General features: G+C 31.8%; 1 protein-coding gene across 1 annotated transcript; it reads left to right on the top strand.

Moving 5' to 3' along the window:
- The first annotated feature begins 797 nt into the window (after positions 1–797).
- On the top strand, positions 798–15,828 carry LOC139482018 (uncharacterized). The gene is made up of 4 exons (XM_071265654.1): positions 798–1,046; positions 1,608–1,665; positions 4,502–4,537; positions 15,481–15,828. Exons 1-4 carry the CDS (start codon positions 828–830, stop codon positions 15,624–15,626), a joined length of 459 nt encoding a protein of 152 aa, XP_071121755.1. The 5' UTR covers positions 798–827; the 3' UTR covers positions 15,627–15,828.
- The last annotated feature ends 441 nt before the right edge of the window (positions 15,829–16,269 follow it).

The raw sequence follows: 16,269 nt of genomic DNA, 5'->3' as shown, positions 1-16,269 counted from the left end.
AGTAAATATTTTTTGTACACAAAATTTTGCAACTAAAATGCTGAAAAAAATTTCCCGTCGGAGGGCTTCGCCCCTCTGAACCCACCACCAGGGCTCTGCCCTAGACTTGCTGGAGCCATTAAGCGCCCCCAGACCTTCTTTCCGCAATTTGAGCCTATAATTGATTTGATTGATCTACTCCCCTGATAATTGTATGACACACACACCAACCCACAATAGTAAGATTTAAGCACAATCAGTGTTAAAGTAATTAATCAGAAGAAAGAAGATGGTGAAGGTCATTTGTATGACAAAAACACACACACACACCCTCAATAGAAAGATTTAAACATAATCAGTGTTACAGGCATGAATCAGAAGAAAGAAGCTGGTGAAGGTCATTTGTATGACACACACACACACACACACTACATAGAAAGATCTAAGAATAGTCAACTGCTACAGGAATGAATCAAAAGAAAGAAGCCGGTGAAGATCATTCCGGACAATCCTTCGACTTAGAACGTAGCGCTGAAAAAACTAGAGTCCGTTATTTTTTTTCCTTTTTACGTATTTGAATGATTTAGTGGATGTTTCGGCATACATTTTGTACTTCTTCAATGAAAAGATTTTAGTACGTCATAAAGATTATGTCTTCCTTTTGTCATTCAATTTTTATCGTAAATGAAGAGAACGTTCGTGTCGTCATAGAATCAATTACTCTCTTCATAAATAATAAATATAATTGCAAAATATTATTCAAGTTATTGTCACGTCATTCTCGTTGAACATTCTTTCCTTGCTTGCATTTAGTGAAATGGAGTACCGTGGTATATTTCTACATAGTGATGCTTTGTTTATCTGAAGCGTTTATCCAATCATGTATGTTTATTCCAAACTACATGTACCATAGAAGCAAGAATATTGAATGTTTAGAATACTGGACAGCAAGAGACATGACACATGGCTGTATTTTCAAACCTAAAAACCTAGAGTTCACTGGCAGGACCAAAAAAGTTCTAGATGAATATTTAATAACAGTTAACACCACTGATCATATTACTATGGTAAGATATGAATGATAAAGGCGTTTAATCCCCCTGCATATGAAGTTCATGAATATTATTTAAGAATTGAATGCTTCTTTTTGTAAATTTATTGTCAACGCTTTTACAACCCTATAAAGTTACAAAAAGAAGCATTCAATACTTATAATTACATTTTTTTAGCTATGATCATGAAAACACGAATTTTATATATTTTATTATTTAATTCACCTGTGCACTTTATTGTTGGAGCACGTGTTATCATGAGTGAAAAGTTGTATTGAGCATTGCAACTGCTTACGGAATAACACGTGATGTGCAGTTAGCCAATCAGAATAAAATATTATAATGAAACATACATCTAATGTAATTATTAGTATGTGTACTTGTTTTTTTTATTTCACATATTTTTTTGTCCAATTTTTATCATTAATTAATGTTTATATTAAATCGAAATGGAATTCTTTTTGGCAAATGATTTAAAACAAACGCCTCTTCAACAAAATTCCTCGTACACGTTTAAATTGTAAAAAATATCGTCATGAAAAGATAATTATAATATGCATGTTACTATATTTGCAGGAGACTATTGAAGTATGGGTACAACGAAAAGATGGCATTTGTTTTAACAACTGTTGCCGTAAGTGCTTACGTAATTAGATGATCGCAACATTGAAAATCTCAATAACGAAAAAAAAAAAAATCCTCTGCGCGGAGCTCGATAAATGGATATTCAATCTGCGACAGTAAAATCAAGTTTTACGAAGGCCAAGTTTAAATACAATACAGTTATCTCCATTTTAAATGTCATATATCAATATAAATTTTATTTAAGTAAATATTTTGGCTTAAATTCCATAAATGAAAAAGTCCGCGAAACTGTTTCATCGTTTTTGGCATCTAAACAATGTGACGTCATAGCTGTACTCCCGATGTTAAACACAAACAATAGACGTATTTATACTATCTGTACGTATTTGAGTGGTATATATATTGACCAAAAGTAGATTTTGAGGCAGAACTTTTGGCTTTTTTGTTTATTTTTTGAGAAATTACATCAAAAACTGATTTGGAATTCAAAATGGTGGCCTTCCTTAGTTAAAAAGATTTTGGCTTAAATTCCATAAATGAAAAAGTCCGTGAAACTGTTACATCGTCTTTGACATCTAACCAATGAGACGTCATAAGTGTACTCCCGATGTCAAATATAAACAATAGACGTATTTATACTTTTTGTACATACTTATCTGAATGGTTTATATATTAACCAAAAGTATATTTTAAGGCAGAAAATTTTGCTTTTTTGTTTATTTTTTTAGCACTTACATCTAAAAAAATCGGAATTCAAAATGGGGGCTTTCCTTAGTTACCTACTGGCAGAACGTGGAATCTAACCTTTCAAAACATTTGTCAACATACAAAAGAATCTTTCTAATTGAATTGCACATTAGAATTATTTTTATTTTCGAAAGATCACTATCAATCTGATTAAAACAAATCCTGAGTCCAGAATTTACTTTCTGTTCTGATGATTATTATAACAGCTAATGAAGTTTTCACATTCGAATGTTTTTAGGTACGCCAAATATTTTTTTTAATGGAATTAACAATCATTCATTATTGCAATTATTTTTCTCCTCATGTACTATTAACTAAATTTTAGGAATCATTTGAACCACAAAGCGATTGCATATAGACACAGTTTGTCATTTGAGACAGAAGCTGAAATCCAAATCTATCTATTAAATTGTCTGCAGCTCCTGCTCTATAGACCTCAGTTTAAAAAAAATAGTAATGAAAAAGAAAATTGTCTAAAAGGAATAAAATACTTAAACTAATAGAACAACAAGCACTGTAAACCATTAAAAGTCTGTAATCGGCAGTATTTGTACTCGATTGTACTGATTTTTACTGAATTTGTCTGCATTTCAACCGATATTACTTGAATCTAGTCTGAACCATGCTAAACAGACTGAACTTATAACCGACCTGTACTTGAACAGTTCCTAAGCATTTGAAAGAGTCTGAATCCTACTCGACTAAACTATAAACTATTCTCGACCTAAATCTAATATATCTCTGTTATTTATTTCTATTTGGAGTCTAATTTTTTATGAATTGTTTCCCTTGGCTTGAAATTTTAATACAAGGTATTATTTAAGAAAGTGATGTGTCAGATTAGTAAAATCAATGTGAAAATGGGTGGTTTATAGTAAAACAAATATTAGTAATACAATCGAGATCGATAAATAAAATATAAGTTTTTGTCAAGTCATGTTCAGAAATTGGTCGAGTATGGTTCAGACTTACGTCGAGTATTGTTCACACCTTAATTGCTTTGTTCGAGTTTAGTTCATACATTGAAAACAGGTCGAGAACTAGTTTACTATAGATAAAGTATAGGTCGTCTAGAATTGATTAAGACCGTTTCAGCCTGGTCAAGTATGAGTTCAGACTATTCAGTTTGGTCAGGATAAAGGTATAAAGACTTTATTTGGTTTGTTGTGAAGTTAAGTAAGATAAATCATGCATTAGTGGGATCGTGATAGTTAATGCTCAGATATTAACACTTAAACATGTCAGGAATAACCATTAATTGGTGGACTTTACCTGAATTGAGGTTTAATCCACCATTTTGGCATATAGTGAGATAGACCAATTGAGGTATAATGCAGTTTTTATCACATAATTGTTTAAAGAAATATTGGAGCATCATTTTGCACAGTTTTTCTTGGGGACATGTAAATGATTCTGAATATCTGTGCTGCGTTTTATGAAAATGTGGATTATACCTCAATTGAGGTATAATCCGCTAATTGATGGATATTGACGACTGGTTTCTTTAAGTCTGCATCAGTTCAAACTTACAGATTTGTTAGTCGAAATGGACACAGACAGAGACTATAGAACAAAATAATATTTAAGAGATGAAAAATCAGAATTAGGAATTAGAAGTAGGAAAATAAGTTGTCACAGCTTGTTATGGTAAATGCAAAGAGATGCTCCAATATCTCTTAAATTTGTTTTATTTTATAAAAACTACATTATACCTCAATTGGTGTATCTCATTTTTATGTCAAATGGTAGATTATACCTGAATTGAGGTATAATCCACCAATTAATGGTTATTCATGACCTGTTAAAGTAAAACTCGTCCTCTATATGGTCTTTTTTGGGAATAATTTTAACTTTATATACTTCTATAACATATGAATATTTCAACACTAGTTATTCTTAGCCGATTATCTTATAAATGCATGTACTTGAGATCAAACCACTGTTGATCTGCACTTCTGTAAAAAGACGCATTGATAAGGGTGACATTGTCTGGTTTCTCAGACATATTATGACTGTAGACTGCAACCAGAATATATTAGATATCGTTGGATTATGCAATGGAATGTGTAATTTATATTTATATATAACTCAAGAACAACACTCGCCCTTGAATGCTACATACAATTTATTATTTTCAGATGATCCTGTAAAATCTAAAAGGTTTCTTTTGGATGGTAAGAAAATACACGTACATTATGTAACTAGCAGATCGCGGTAATGTCTCTGCATAACCGATGCATTGATCGACAAATTACTGTTATATGCTTCATGAGGTTTTATAGCAAAGTACCTAAACAATATCAGTTTATAAATTGCAGTCGTTTTTAATATCGGATGTCAAAATCGTGAAACACATAGACACATATTGGATGTCAAAATCGTATAACACATAGACAAATATTGATGTTAAGTCTTGTTTTTCTGAAGGTAAGACCTTAGTAGGGATTTTTAAAAACATATTGTATCTCTAAATTTTCAAAAAAAAAAACAACGTATTGGACGAATTGTTTGTTTATTATAATCTTAAACATGTTAAACACCTAGAGAAAATGTGACAGACTACAGGTATTAGAAAAAGATTATACCATGTCTACATGACACATAACAATACTATTTTTAAATTTGATTTGACAACAATACCCGTTTGCGTCCACTCATTTTCCAGATTAAATGTATATTTATGAATCTACGGTCAAACCATTTAAGGTACTAGTAGGGTCCGTGTATATCTGCGTCCAATCGTTTTTCGTTTTGAAATATCATAAACAAAAATCAAAAAACGAAAGTGTTTTCATTTTTCGTTTTTGATTTCTTTAAAACCAAAATGAAAAACAAAAGTGTTTTCGTTTTTCGTTTTTGATTTCATAAAACAAAAAACGAAAAACAAAAGTATTTTCATTTTTCAATTTTGATTTCTTAAAAACTAAAATCGAAAAATGAAAGTGTTTTCATTTTTGATTTCACAAAAACAAAAAACGAAAAACGAAACTGTATTTATTTTATCTTTCCAACACTGTTTAATTGTCATTCAAAAAATGACAATGTTGTTATTTGTCATTTATTTAAAGGTCGTTAAAGTATACATGCACAGTGGTTGTCAGATCAATACTACTTTAATCGAAGATAATGTCGACGGATGCAAAAGTCTTTAGCAATCGGAACAATATGGGTGCGTGAACTTTATTACTTTTAAGTTTAGAAAGGTCGATCCAAGATTATTAGAATTGATGACCAAGGTTCATCTGCCAGTATTTTACGAACTACAAGAACGATAATGTATTTTGCTTGATCAAATTTTCAAAATTACCGCAGTTTCACATTTCAAACTCGGATATTAAAGCTTCATTGGTTTGCCATTTGGAGCCTATAAGGTATGAATTTTGCTTATTTGTGAAGACTATAAGGTGACATTAACTAGAGGCCTTTGATGGGGGGTTATGGAATTGAGAATAGTGGACAAAAAATATAAATAATAGAGACAATGGACCTAAAAATAAATAAAATAGCTAGAATAATGGTGTTAAAATGTAATGATAAGAGAATAATTGTCAAAAAGTATAAAGAATAGAGAAATATGGCCTTAAATATCAAAGAATACAGAAATTAAGAACCCCGAATCCAGACTATCATACCAGTTGCCTTAATGAACGTTAGTTTGTCTCTGGAAGATTGTTATTGGTTATATACGGTTTCTCTTTATTTCTATGTCTATTAGTTAAGAAGCGTACTTTCATTATTTGCCAATATTTTACATATCACATTATAAAAAAAGACTATTATTTTGCAAACTACCATAGATTTCCGGTAATTGTTCTGCATAGACCACACCACATTGGAATCCCTGTAAATTTTTTTTCAAGTGGACCTCAATTACCCACCATACCCAATCATTACATAAAAGTTAATAAACAAATGTCTACGGAAATACTTCTGTCCGGAAATACTTCTGTCCGCACAATGTGTAAAGGGGAGCTGGGTAGCTGATGTCTGATGGAGAAAAACATCAAGGTTGCTGTTTAGTTTATTTTTTTTCAAAGATAGGTCCAAAGTTGGGGTCGAACACCCAACCCCACCCTCACCGAAAATGTAATAAAAATTGTCCTCACTAGGTGCAAAGGGAAGCTGGGTAGCTGGGGTCTAGAGTAGAAAAATCCAGGGTGTTGTTCTGCTTAGTTTTTTTTTCTAAAGTAGGTCTTATGTTGAGGTCGTATACCCTACAAAAACCCTTACCAGACAGTTAATAAAAAAATTCTGCGGCAATACTTTCATCTGCCCTAGGTGAGAACGTAAGCTAGAGATCTAGGGCCTACTTGATCAAAATTACAAGTTAATTTATAGCATGGATCAATCTTTTTTAAGCTAATAAATAATTTACTTGCCCACCATACTTTGAATACAAAAAATAAACCTTTTGTCCAGTCATTTTTAAGCGAAATCCACTAGTTCAGGGGTAGAATGTTTTGTAAAAACAGTTTTGTGTGGCAAAAAAAGTTAAAGCACGAGTGCAACTTTCTTTTCTTTTAATGCAGAATTATTATTACTTATCATGAACTATTTGACAGGTTGCCGATACAAAGGAAAGCTATTTCACCCAATAATGCAATTGCCATCATTAAAAAATAAATCATGATTATTTACGATTCTATAAACACTCAAAGTGTTGACTATTTAAAATGTAAAGCGGGCAGTACGCTGTGTAATATATCGAAAGCGATTGGGTTTGCCTTTATATAACTAATAATAACATAAGATGTATGTTTCATTATAATTCGTTATTCTGATTGGCTAACTGCACATCTCATGTTTCCTTACACTAGAAAATCATCATTCATGATGACACGAGGTCCAACAATAAAGTGCAAAGGTGAATTTAATAAAAACTTGATAAAAATCGTGTTTTCATGATCCTAGCTAAAACATGTAATTATAAATATTGAATGCTTCTTTTTGTAACTTCATAGGGTTGTAAAAGCGTTGACCGTGCGCCCATTTTCAGAATGAAGCGCTTCCGCGTTTCATACAAAATGTATTTCGGTCAACGCTTTACACCTCAATGAAGTAACAAAAAAAAGCATTCAATTCTTAAATGAACCAGAAATGAAATTTTAAAATTCATTGAATAGTGTCTTTGACTGCTTAATTATATTTTAAAAACTGATGATATTGTGTTTATATATTAATAAAAACATTTGAAGTACATTTGAGTCTTATGCAATATTTGTGTTTATATATTTGAAAACTGACTGCTACCGACTGGCTGCTTGAGCCTGGTCTTGCAAACTCCGCATTTTCATTACAGCCGATTACATTGAGTGTGTAGACAAAGGTAATATCTTTGGATCGCTTGTTTGTTAGCTGAACTATGAAATAACTAGGTAAGATATACCACCCTCCTGTAGAAGGAGCCTAGTCCTACAGACAGATTGATTGGTTATCTGTCGAACTAGTCTACTCTTAAAGGAGGGTAGTTTACCTAACCTAATAATACAAGCAAGCTTACCATGAATATGCTACATTTGCCTACACACTCAATGCAATCGGCTGTTTACATTACATTACAGGTTGCAACACCTTGCCAAATCATTGGGTTCCAAAAAACGTTTGGAAAATTAAGTCAATGTGCTTTCCAATAGGGTTTTATGCAGAACAATTACCGGAAATCTATAATTATGGAAACTTGCAAAACCAATATCAAAATCGAAATCTAAGTTAACAATGAAGGCCACCAATGAGTCTTCAACACAACGAGAAAATCCCGCAACCAGAGGCGGGCTTCAGCTGGTCTCTACATTAAAATATATACTAGTTATCTGAAAATGGACGTCACACTGAACTTAGATAAAAAATAAAAACATAAAAAAACTAACAAAGATCAGAGTCTACTGTCTTTGGACAGGCGCAAAAATACGGTGCTTTGTTAGATCTCAACCCTCCCGCTATACAACTATATCTAGCTCATTTAGAATAAACAACCACACAACAATATGCACAGAGAAACTCAGTTTAAAAGAAATCCAAGTCCGGTGACAAAATAGTAAACAAAAGAAACTACACAACATGAATATGATTCATAAATTAACAAAGAACTACTAGCAGTAACTGACATGCCAGCTCCAAACCTCAATCAAACATATCGAAAGAATATATAGATATCAGAAGATGTGGTATGAGTGCCAATGAGACAACTCTCCATCCAAGTCACAGTGTGTAGAAGGAAACTATTATAGGTTAAAGTACCCTCTTCAACACGAATCCTTGGCTCACACCGAATAGCAATTTATAAGGATTCCCCAAAATGACTAGTGTAAAACCATTCAAACGGAAAAACCAAAGGTCTAAACTATATATATATAACTAGAGGCTCTAAAGAGCCTGTGTCGCTCACCTTGGTATATGTGTTTTGGTGATGGTGATGTGTTCGTAGATCTTACTTTACTAAGAAATTTTGATGCTTACAATTATCTCTATCTATAATGAACTTAGCCTAGTTGTTTCAGTGGAAAATATTTTGTAAAAATGTACAAATTTATGAAAATTGTTAAACATTGACTTACTTTGCTGTACATTATTGTTGTTTACAATTTATCTCTATCTATAATAATATTCAAGAAAATAACCAAAAGCTGCAAAATGTTCTTAAAATAACCAATTCAGGGGCAGCAACATAACAACAGGTTGTCTGATTCATCTGAAAATTTCAGGGCAGATAGATAATGACCTAATAAACAATTGTACCCCATGTCAGATTTGCTCTTAATGCTTTGGTTTCTGCGATATAAGCCAAAATCTTCATTTTACTCCTATGTTCTATTTTTATCCATGGCGACCATTTTGGTTAGTTGGCCAGGTCACCGGACACATTTGTTATACTAGATACCCCAATGATGATGGTTGCTAAGTTTGGTTGAATTTGGCTCAGTAGTTTCAGAGTAGAAGATTTTTGTAAAAGTTACGACGACGGACTCCAAGATATGAGAAAAGCTCACTTGACACTTCGGGCCAGGTGAGCTAAAACACGAGAAGCGAGAACGACATCAACAAACGACAACTACTGTTTTTTTTGTGTGATTTTTTTATTACTAGACTAAATATTTCATGAATTTTTATTATCTAGGACTGCATTTTTGATTAACAATGGATTACCAAGTTTAATAAAATCATATGTGTGTATAGCACTTATATTAACTTTGGCTTGAAAGACAATTTAATTAATCTATTTAATTGTTTTCGACTCGCTCTGCTCGGAAAAGTTGAAAAGAATAAAATCCTAAGATTGAACGCGTTCGTTCAACAATCTTATTTAAATTAATATATATATATTAATTTTCTCATACACATAAGTATAACGAAATCAGAGATACACCTTTTAATTAGATTAGTTCGTCTAATTTACAAATGTAGTATTATCTGTGGTAAATTTATTGACTTCTTTAATAAATGATTTATAAGAAAGAATGTGTCCATACCACATAAATGCCCCACTCGCACTATCATTTTCCATTTCAGGTGGACCGTGGAATTGAGGGCCAGAACTCTATATTTGGCATTGAAATTAAAAAGATCATATGATATAGAATATGTGTACTGAGTTTCAAAAAAAATATATTTGTACATTAACTTCACTTTCAAGTATAGAGATGTGATTTTTTTTCTGAGACAAGTGTTTTTGACAATCCAAAAGAACTTGCAGTCATTCGATGTGCAGTACTTCAGTACTTTGATTGTTTGAAAACGAGGTAAAAATACCCTGCCACATTATGTATGTGTTTTTGTTAGACCTTTTTTTTCTGTTTTGTATCGATCTCATTCGTTAAGCCCTTTTCCACTGATTTGTATAGTTTGTTCTTATGCTGTGCTGTAACAAAACTGCACCGGCTGTTTACAAGCATGTTAAACGCCACAATATATTTCATATGCCTGCTCCAACTCAGGAGCATGTAGTTTAGTGGTTTTCGTTTGTTGATGTCTTTTATATGTGTTTTTCGTAATTCATGTTGTTTTAAAATAGGCCGTTATTTTTCTCAATTGAAATGTTATATATTTTACAATTCATGGACTATTGTAGCTGACAATACCGTATGTTTTTTTCTCATTGTTGAATATTAAATGATTGCCTATCTATAATTGCTTACATCCACTACATTTGAACTTTGTAGGATAGTTGGCTCATTTGCATCAATACAAAATCTCCTTATTAAAAGTTGAGGGGTGTGTATATTTCTTTGGAAAATTTCAATGTTTTTCTCCCAGGTCACACAGTTTGAATAGAATATTTTGACATTTTGCTGTGCTCTTGGATTTGAGTTAAGAGCCAATCATAGCTCACGGCCTGTTGGTGGGTAGTTGATGACTATAAGGTAAGCTCTGGATGTCTTTTTAAGTATTGCATACGGTGATTTGGTGATGTCTTCATGCCATGCATTGTCCTATTACTTTATATAGTCAGCTTATCAGTCAACCTGATCTATCAAAGTAGTTCTCCTCGCCTTTTGTATAGTCAGACGAAAAACAAGATATAAACTGACTTAGCTTCGTATATCCATGTTTATTTAATATACTCATATAAATATAAAAAAGAAGATGTGGTATGATTGTCAATGAGACAACTCTCCACAAGAGACCAAAATAACACGAAAATTATTAACTATATATCATCGTACGGCCTTCAACAATGTGCAACGAGAAAAATACAAAGTATTAATGAACAGGGCTTTTATTCCTGTTCTTCATCTTGAAAGGAGCTGGAGGGTCTTCAACGAGGAACTAGACCATTGATCCTCATTATACAAAAGTAACATAGGTTAGTGCTTCGGACTATACAGAAACACAAGTTCCTGGTTCGATCCCCGTTCCGGGGAGAAAATTTCTAATCCACTATTAAAAAATATGTTTAAACTAACAATAGCCACACACTTGACTTTGTGGATTACATTATTTTTTTCATCATCCTACATATGTCTTTTGATATTGTTCATACATGTAAATACTAAAAGTCTTACACTGTATCTATATATTTTGCTCCGAAACCAGAACATAATAAAATAGATAAATCAAATTTTGCGCTTTAGATTAAGAAAGGGTCTGAAATATTTTGTATCATTTTTTCCAGTTTTTCTGGGGTCCTTGAGCCCTTCCCTCGTCAACAATATATAGTTTGCTTTATTTGTAAAAGAGGATAGTTACGCTTCAGTATTATTATCTTAGATTAACCTCTCCAAAATTAAAAGTAAAGATCACGCACCCTTATTGTTTAGATTGATAAAGACTTTTGCATCCGTCGACATTATCTTCGATTAAAGTAGTATTGATCTGACAACCGCTGTGCATGTATACTTTAACGACCTTTAAATGAATGACAAATGACAACATTGTCATTTTTTGAATGACAATTAAACAATGTTGGAAAGATAAAATAAATACACTTTCGTTTTTGTAAAATGAAAAATGAACAATGAAAATACTTTTGTTTTTCGTTTTTTGTTTTGTGAAATCAAAAACGAAAAACGAAAACACTTTTGTTTTTCATTTTGGTTTTTAAGAAATCAAAAACGAAAAATGAAAACACTTTCGTTTTTTGTTTTTCGTTTTTTGATATTTCAAAACGAAAAACGATTGGAAGCAGAAATACACGGACCTAGTGGGTAGTTAAAAAAACATTGGATTTGAGTATACTAGTATGATAATTAGTGTGACGAAAATCTCAGTGTGTATACCATTTCGTTTACTTTTTTGGGTAAAAATCACTTTCATTCATGCGTATGCGGAATTTAATCAGAATAACAATGACGCACTACAAAACTACGTGTAAACGTTAACTGGGTTCAATTCTGAAATGATCAATCTTGATATACATTAGATTTCAAAATATCAAATTTCCATACATCGTTTATCTAACTTAATCAAGTTAATCTAAACAAAGACAATTTAAAATGTTCGTTTGAATATTAGTTCAGACCTATTAGACAATGATGCAATATACGAATTACTCAATATCTTCTTTTTTTCAGTGATTGATCGTAAGTTATATTTTCAAATCTAAAATTGATCATAAAATAATAGTCTCAGTTTCGTTAGCTTTGAATATCAGCTATTAAATGTAATAATGCAAGAAATGTACATTATGATATTTTCTTATGGTAAATAAAAAGAATGTACAAACTAGCTATTGTTAAAAGAAAACGGTTCAGAGTGTTTAAACATATAAACATATACATGTGAGTTTGAAGAAACATTGTACATGTGCATTGTACTGTCAATTTGAACATAATGTCGACAGCACATCTTCTCGACTTTAATGTTACGTAAACTAAAAATTATCCTCAGCAGAAAGATCCTGGGATTTTTTTTTAACCAAATTATATTACGCTTATTTATATGAATTATATGACTGTTGTAATCTTGAAGACATTACTACAGTTGAACGTGAACAACGGTATGTAGCAAGAATAGTGACGGGTCTACCCAAAATTTGCAGGATTAGAACCACTTAACTTTGAGACAGGTTGGGAGCCTTAGCAGATTATAAAGAAAATGGAAATAATTAAATTTTTGTTTATAATACTCATAACTAAAATTGTCCAGAATATTTATATGATTGTTTATCACCCTATCTACATATCACAATTCAAAAAAATTTGAATAATGTCATTGACTATCGACAACATTATAGTATATAACAACTGTGCTAAAAATCATTTTGTCCCTTCTCGAGCAAATTTGGGATAATTAAGATAATGTGATTAATAGATCTGAAAGCAAATAGATTCAGTTTGTATTGTAAACTTATAGTATTCTGTTACAGATTACTAAATGTTCTTCATATAAAACTCCGGCATACATGTAGTTTATTAAATGCTGATCAATTCGGATTTTGTTATCGGTCCAAGTTGTCTCGGTAAATGGTTTATTTAAAAATTAATACATTAATTCCTTTAATACTGCTGATATACACTGGCACGCAAACAACTGAAAATTAGTCTAAATTTTCTAAAGGATTGAAAAATTGAAAGTTTACCTTTTGGAGATCATGCTCAGATTAGACTTCGGCTAACATGTAATACATTGTTCAGCTGTGCCTTTTGTATGTGCTGATTTAGGTTGTTTTACGTATTTGTTTTTATTTTGCAGTTAGACACCACTTCGGTGTTAACATGTATATCTATTATATAGTCATTTTTATAAATTTACTGTTTGCAAAAGTATAAATTATTCTAAATACTAAGGATTTTCTTATCCCAGGCATATACCTAGCCGTATTTGGAACAACTTTTTGGAACTTTTGGTCCTCAATGCTCTTCAACTTTGTACTTGTTTTGGCTTTCGAACTTTTTCATCTGAGCGTCACTGATGGGTCTTATGTAGACGAAACGCGCGTCTGGCGTATTTAAAAATCATACGCCTGGTACCTTTTGATAGCTATTATTTGGGTGTGTCTCTGTCCTGTATGTTCTCCCATTTATTTGTATTGTAGTCCTGTCATGCAATGTTGTCATTTTAATGTTATATTTAACATTGCCATAAAAGCGGGAGGTTTTGATAACCACAAAACCAGGTTCAACCCACCATTTTTTCTTAAAATGTCCTGTACCAAGTCAGGAAAATGGCCATTGTTATATTAAAGTTTCTGTGTGTGTTGTATTTTAGTGTTGTGTCGTTGTTCTCCTCTTATATTTGATGTGTTTCCCTCAGTTTTAGTTTGTAGCCCGGATTTGTTTTTTTCTCAATCGATTTGAATGTCGAATAGCGGTATACTACTGTTGCCTTTCGTTATCAGTCTGATGATTTAAATGCTAAAATATTAAAATCAGTTCAATTGCATATAACAAAAATATAACGTTTTGATCACCAACATAATTCATTTTCTATTTTTTGTCTTTTTTCTTAACCACCCCTTCTCTGTCTTTTTTTCCCTTTTTGACTGTCCTTTTGCCTCTTAACGCCATCATTCAGTATTTGTGCATTCATTTTTGTTGTTGCATTTAATAAATCTATTTAGCCTCACGAAAACGATATATCTTTAAATATTAAATGTTGATTCATGTTTACTGTAGTTATGTTTGATAATTAACTGAAGAGGACCTTGGTATGTTGTATTCGAATTCGTTGTCGTTTTTTTTTTTTTTACTTTTGAGTTAATGTTTTTAAAGGTTTCTTGAGCAGGCATTAGGTTATTTTGGAAATATGAGTTAACCTCACTGAAATAACATTGATAGTTGATTTCTTTTGTTATAAACTTACAGGTATATATAAAAAAGAAGATGTGGTATGATTGCCAATGAGACAACTCTCCACAAGAGACCAAAATGACACAGAAAATAACAACTATATGTCATCGTACGACCTTCAACAATCATCTAAGCCCATACCGCATAGTTAGCTATAAAATGTCCCGAAATGACAAATGTAAAACAATTCAAACGAAAAAACTAACGGCCTTAATTTTTTTTTAAATGAACACATAAACAAACGACAACCACTGAATTACAGGCCACTGACTTGGGACAGGCACATACATACATAATGTGGCGGGGTTAAACATATTTTAAACATTATTGAAATAAAGAGATGTGGTAAGATTTTAAAGGAAGGTGATGTTTAAATCTCGTAAATCGCATGAAGTGACAAATCAAGGTAAATAACAAAAACTGAGGGAATCACATGAACTCCAAAAGGAGCTAGTCCGGATGCGTAAACAGGCTAGCAATAAGCATGTATCACCTGTCATGTGAATCCATACTCAGTCAAAATGACTCAATCTATTAAATTACAGATAATACGAGTATACTGGTTTCTAAAGAGCTAAGACCGTTAAAACAATTCGCTATTGAGTTTAAATTAAACAACAACCTTCTATACATTATACAGGTAAAAGATGTAAACATTTACAAGTCAATGTACAATATTCACAATGATGTCCGTAACGCCCATTTGAACATTTGTTCTTTTATTTCTCGTTACTTTGCATAAGCAATTTATGCATAAAAAAGTAAGTAGCGCTTTCTTAATTTTTATCATGTTTATTTGAACATTAGTTCACATTATTTCATAAGCTAGAAATAAATATTAACAAAATGTAATCACGTAAATAAAACGTATTTATCATTTATAAAATGCATAGATCATCCTTGTCGTGGCGTCACCTGTCATCATGGTGGACACTGCAGTTCGGGTAAATGTACTTGTGCATCTGGTTATACTGGTCAGCATTGTGAGAGACGTAAGCTATTTATTACAGTCATTGAAAACGTTTCGGAAACTTTTTAGATTAATATAATTTTATAAGGTAAACATACATGATATACTGTACTGATTTTGTGTCATGGGTGCATACATGTACCCCTTATTCTTAAATTTTCTTTGACATATTGGAATATGTGTATGCTGACGAAATATGTTACTACATATACAAACAAACAAGCGACGGTATATTCGAGTCATTAGTATAGATAAGTATTGATCGGACAGTGATTTTGTAATGAAGACATGTATTCCAAAGACTAATATAAAAATTCGTTATTAATAAAATGGTTTTCATGAAATTTAAATGACTTTTCATAATCAACATGACTAGCTCAGATCTTAAAGTTAATACTAAAATATGTCTAATTTGATATGTATGGCAATTTTTCAGAAAATAGAGCAGCCATCAAGTAAATATGAAACACACATTTCAATAATAAAATTGCTGATATTTGATATACTAGTGTGTTGTGAATAACAGAAGCAAGCATTTATTATGTGCATGATTAGTTTTGATTAGCGAGTTCAATTATCTAAGCACAAGGTCTTATCTTGTCTTCTTCTATGATCAAAATATGTGTTTTTGAGAAGAAAGTCCCGAGTTACCAAAGATCATTTTCTATTTTTATGTGAGGAAAATATGTGGAAAGTTAAAGGTCATTTCACG

The sequence above is a fragment of the Mytilus edulis genome, chromosome 7 (assembly GCF_963676685.1).
Source record: "Mytilus edulis chromosome 7, xbMytEdul2.2, whole genome shotgun sequence".
NCBI classification, from domain to species: domain Eukaryota; kingdom Metazoa; phylum Mollusca; class Bivalvia; order Mytilida; family Mytilidae; genus Mytilus; species Mytilus edulis.
Note: the sequence above shows the minus strand (reverse complement) of the source record. Positions and strands in the feature narration are given on the sequence as shown.

What these genes read in the sequence shown, in the direction of transcription:
- LOC139482018 (XM_071265654.1), top strand. Translation starts at nt 828, where the DNA reads ATGCTTTGTTTATCTGAAGCGTTTATCCAATCATGTATGTTTATTCCA. An exon ending in CCACTGATCATATTACTATG is followed by an intron (nt 1,047 to 1,607) that starts GTAAGATATGAA and finishes CTATATTTGCAG; the next exon opens with GAGACTATTGAAGTATGGGT. An exon ending in TAAAAGGTTTCTTTTGGATG is followed by an intron (nt 4,538 to 15,480) that starts GTAAGAAAATAC and finishes TAAAATGCATAG; the next exon opens with ATCATCCTTGTCGTGGCGTC.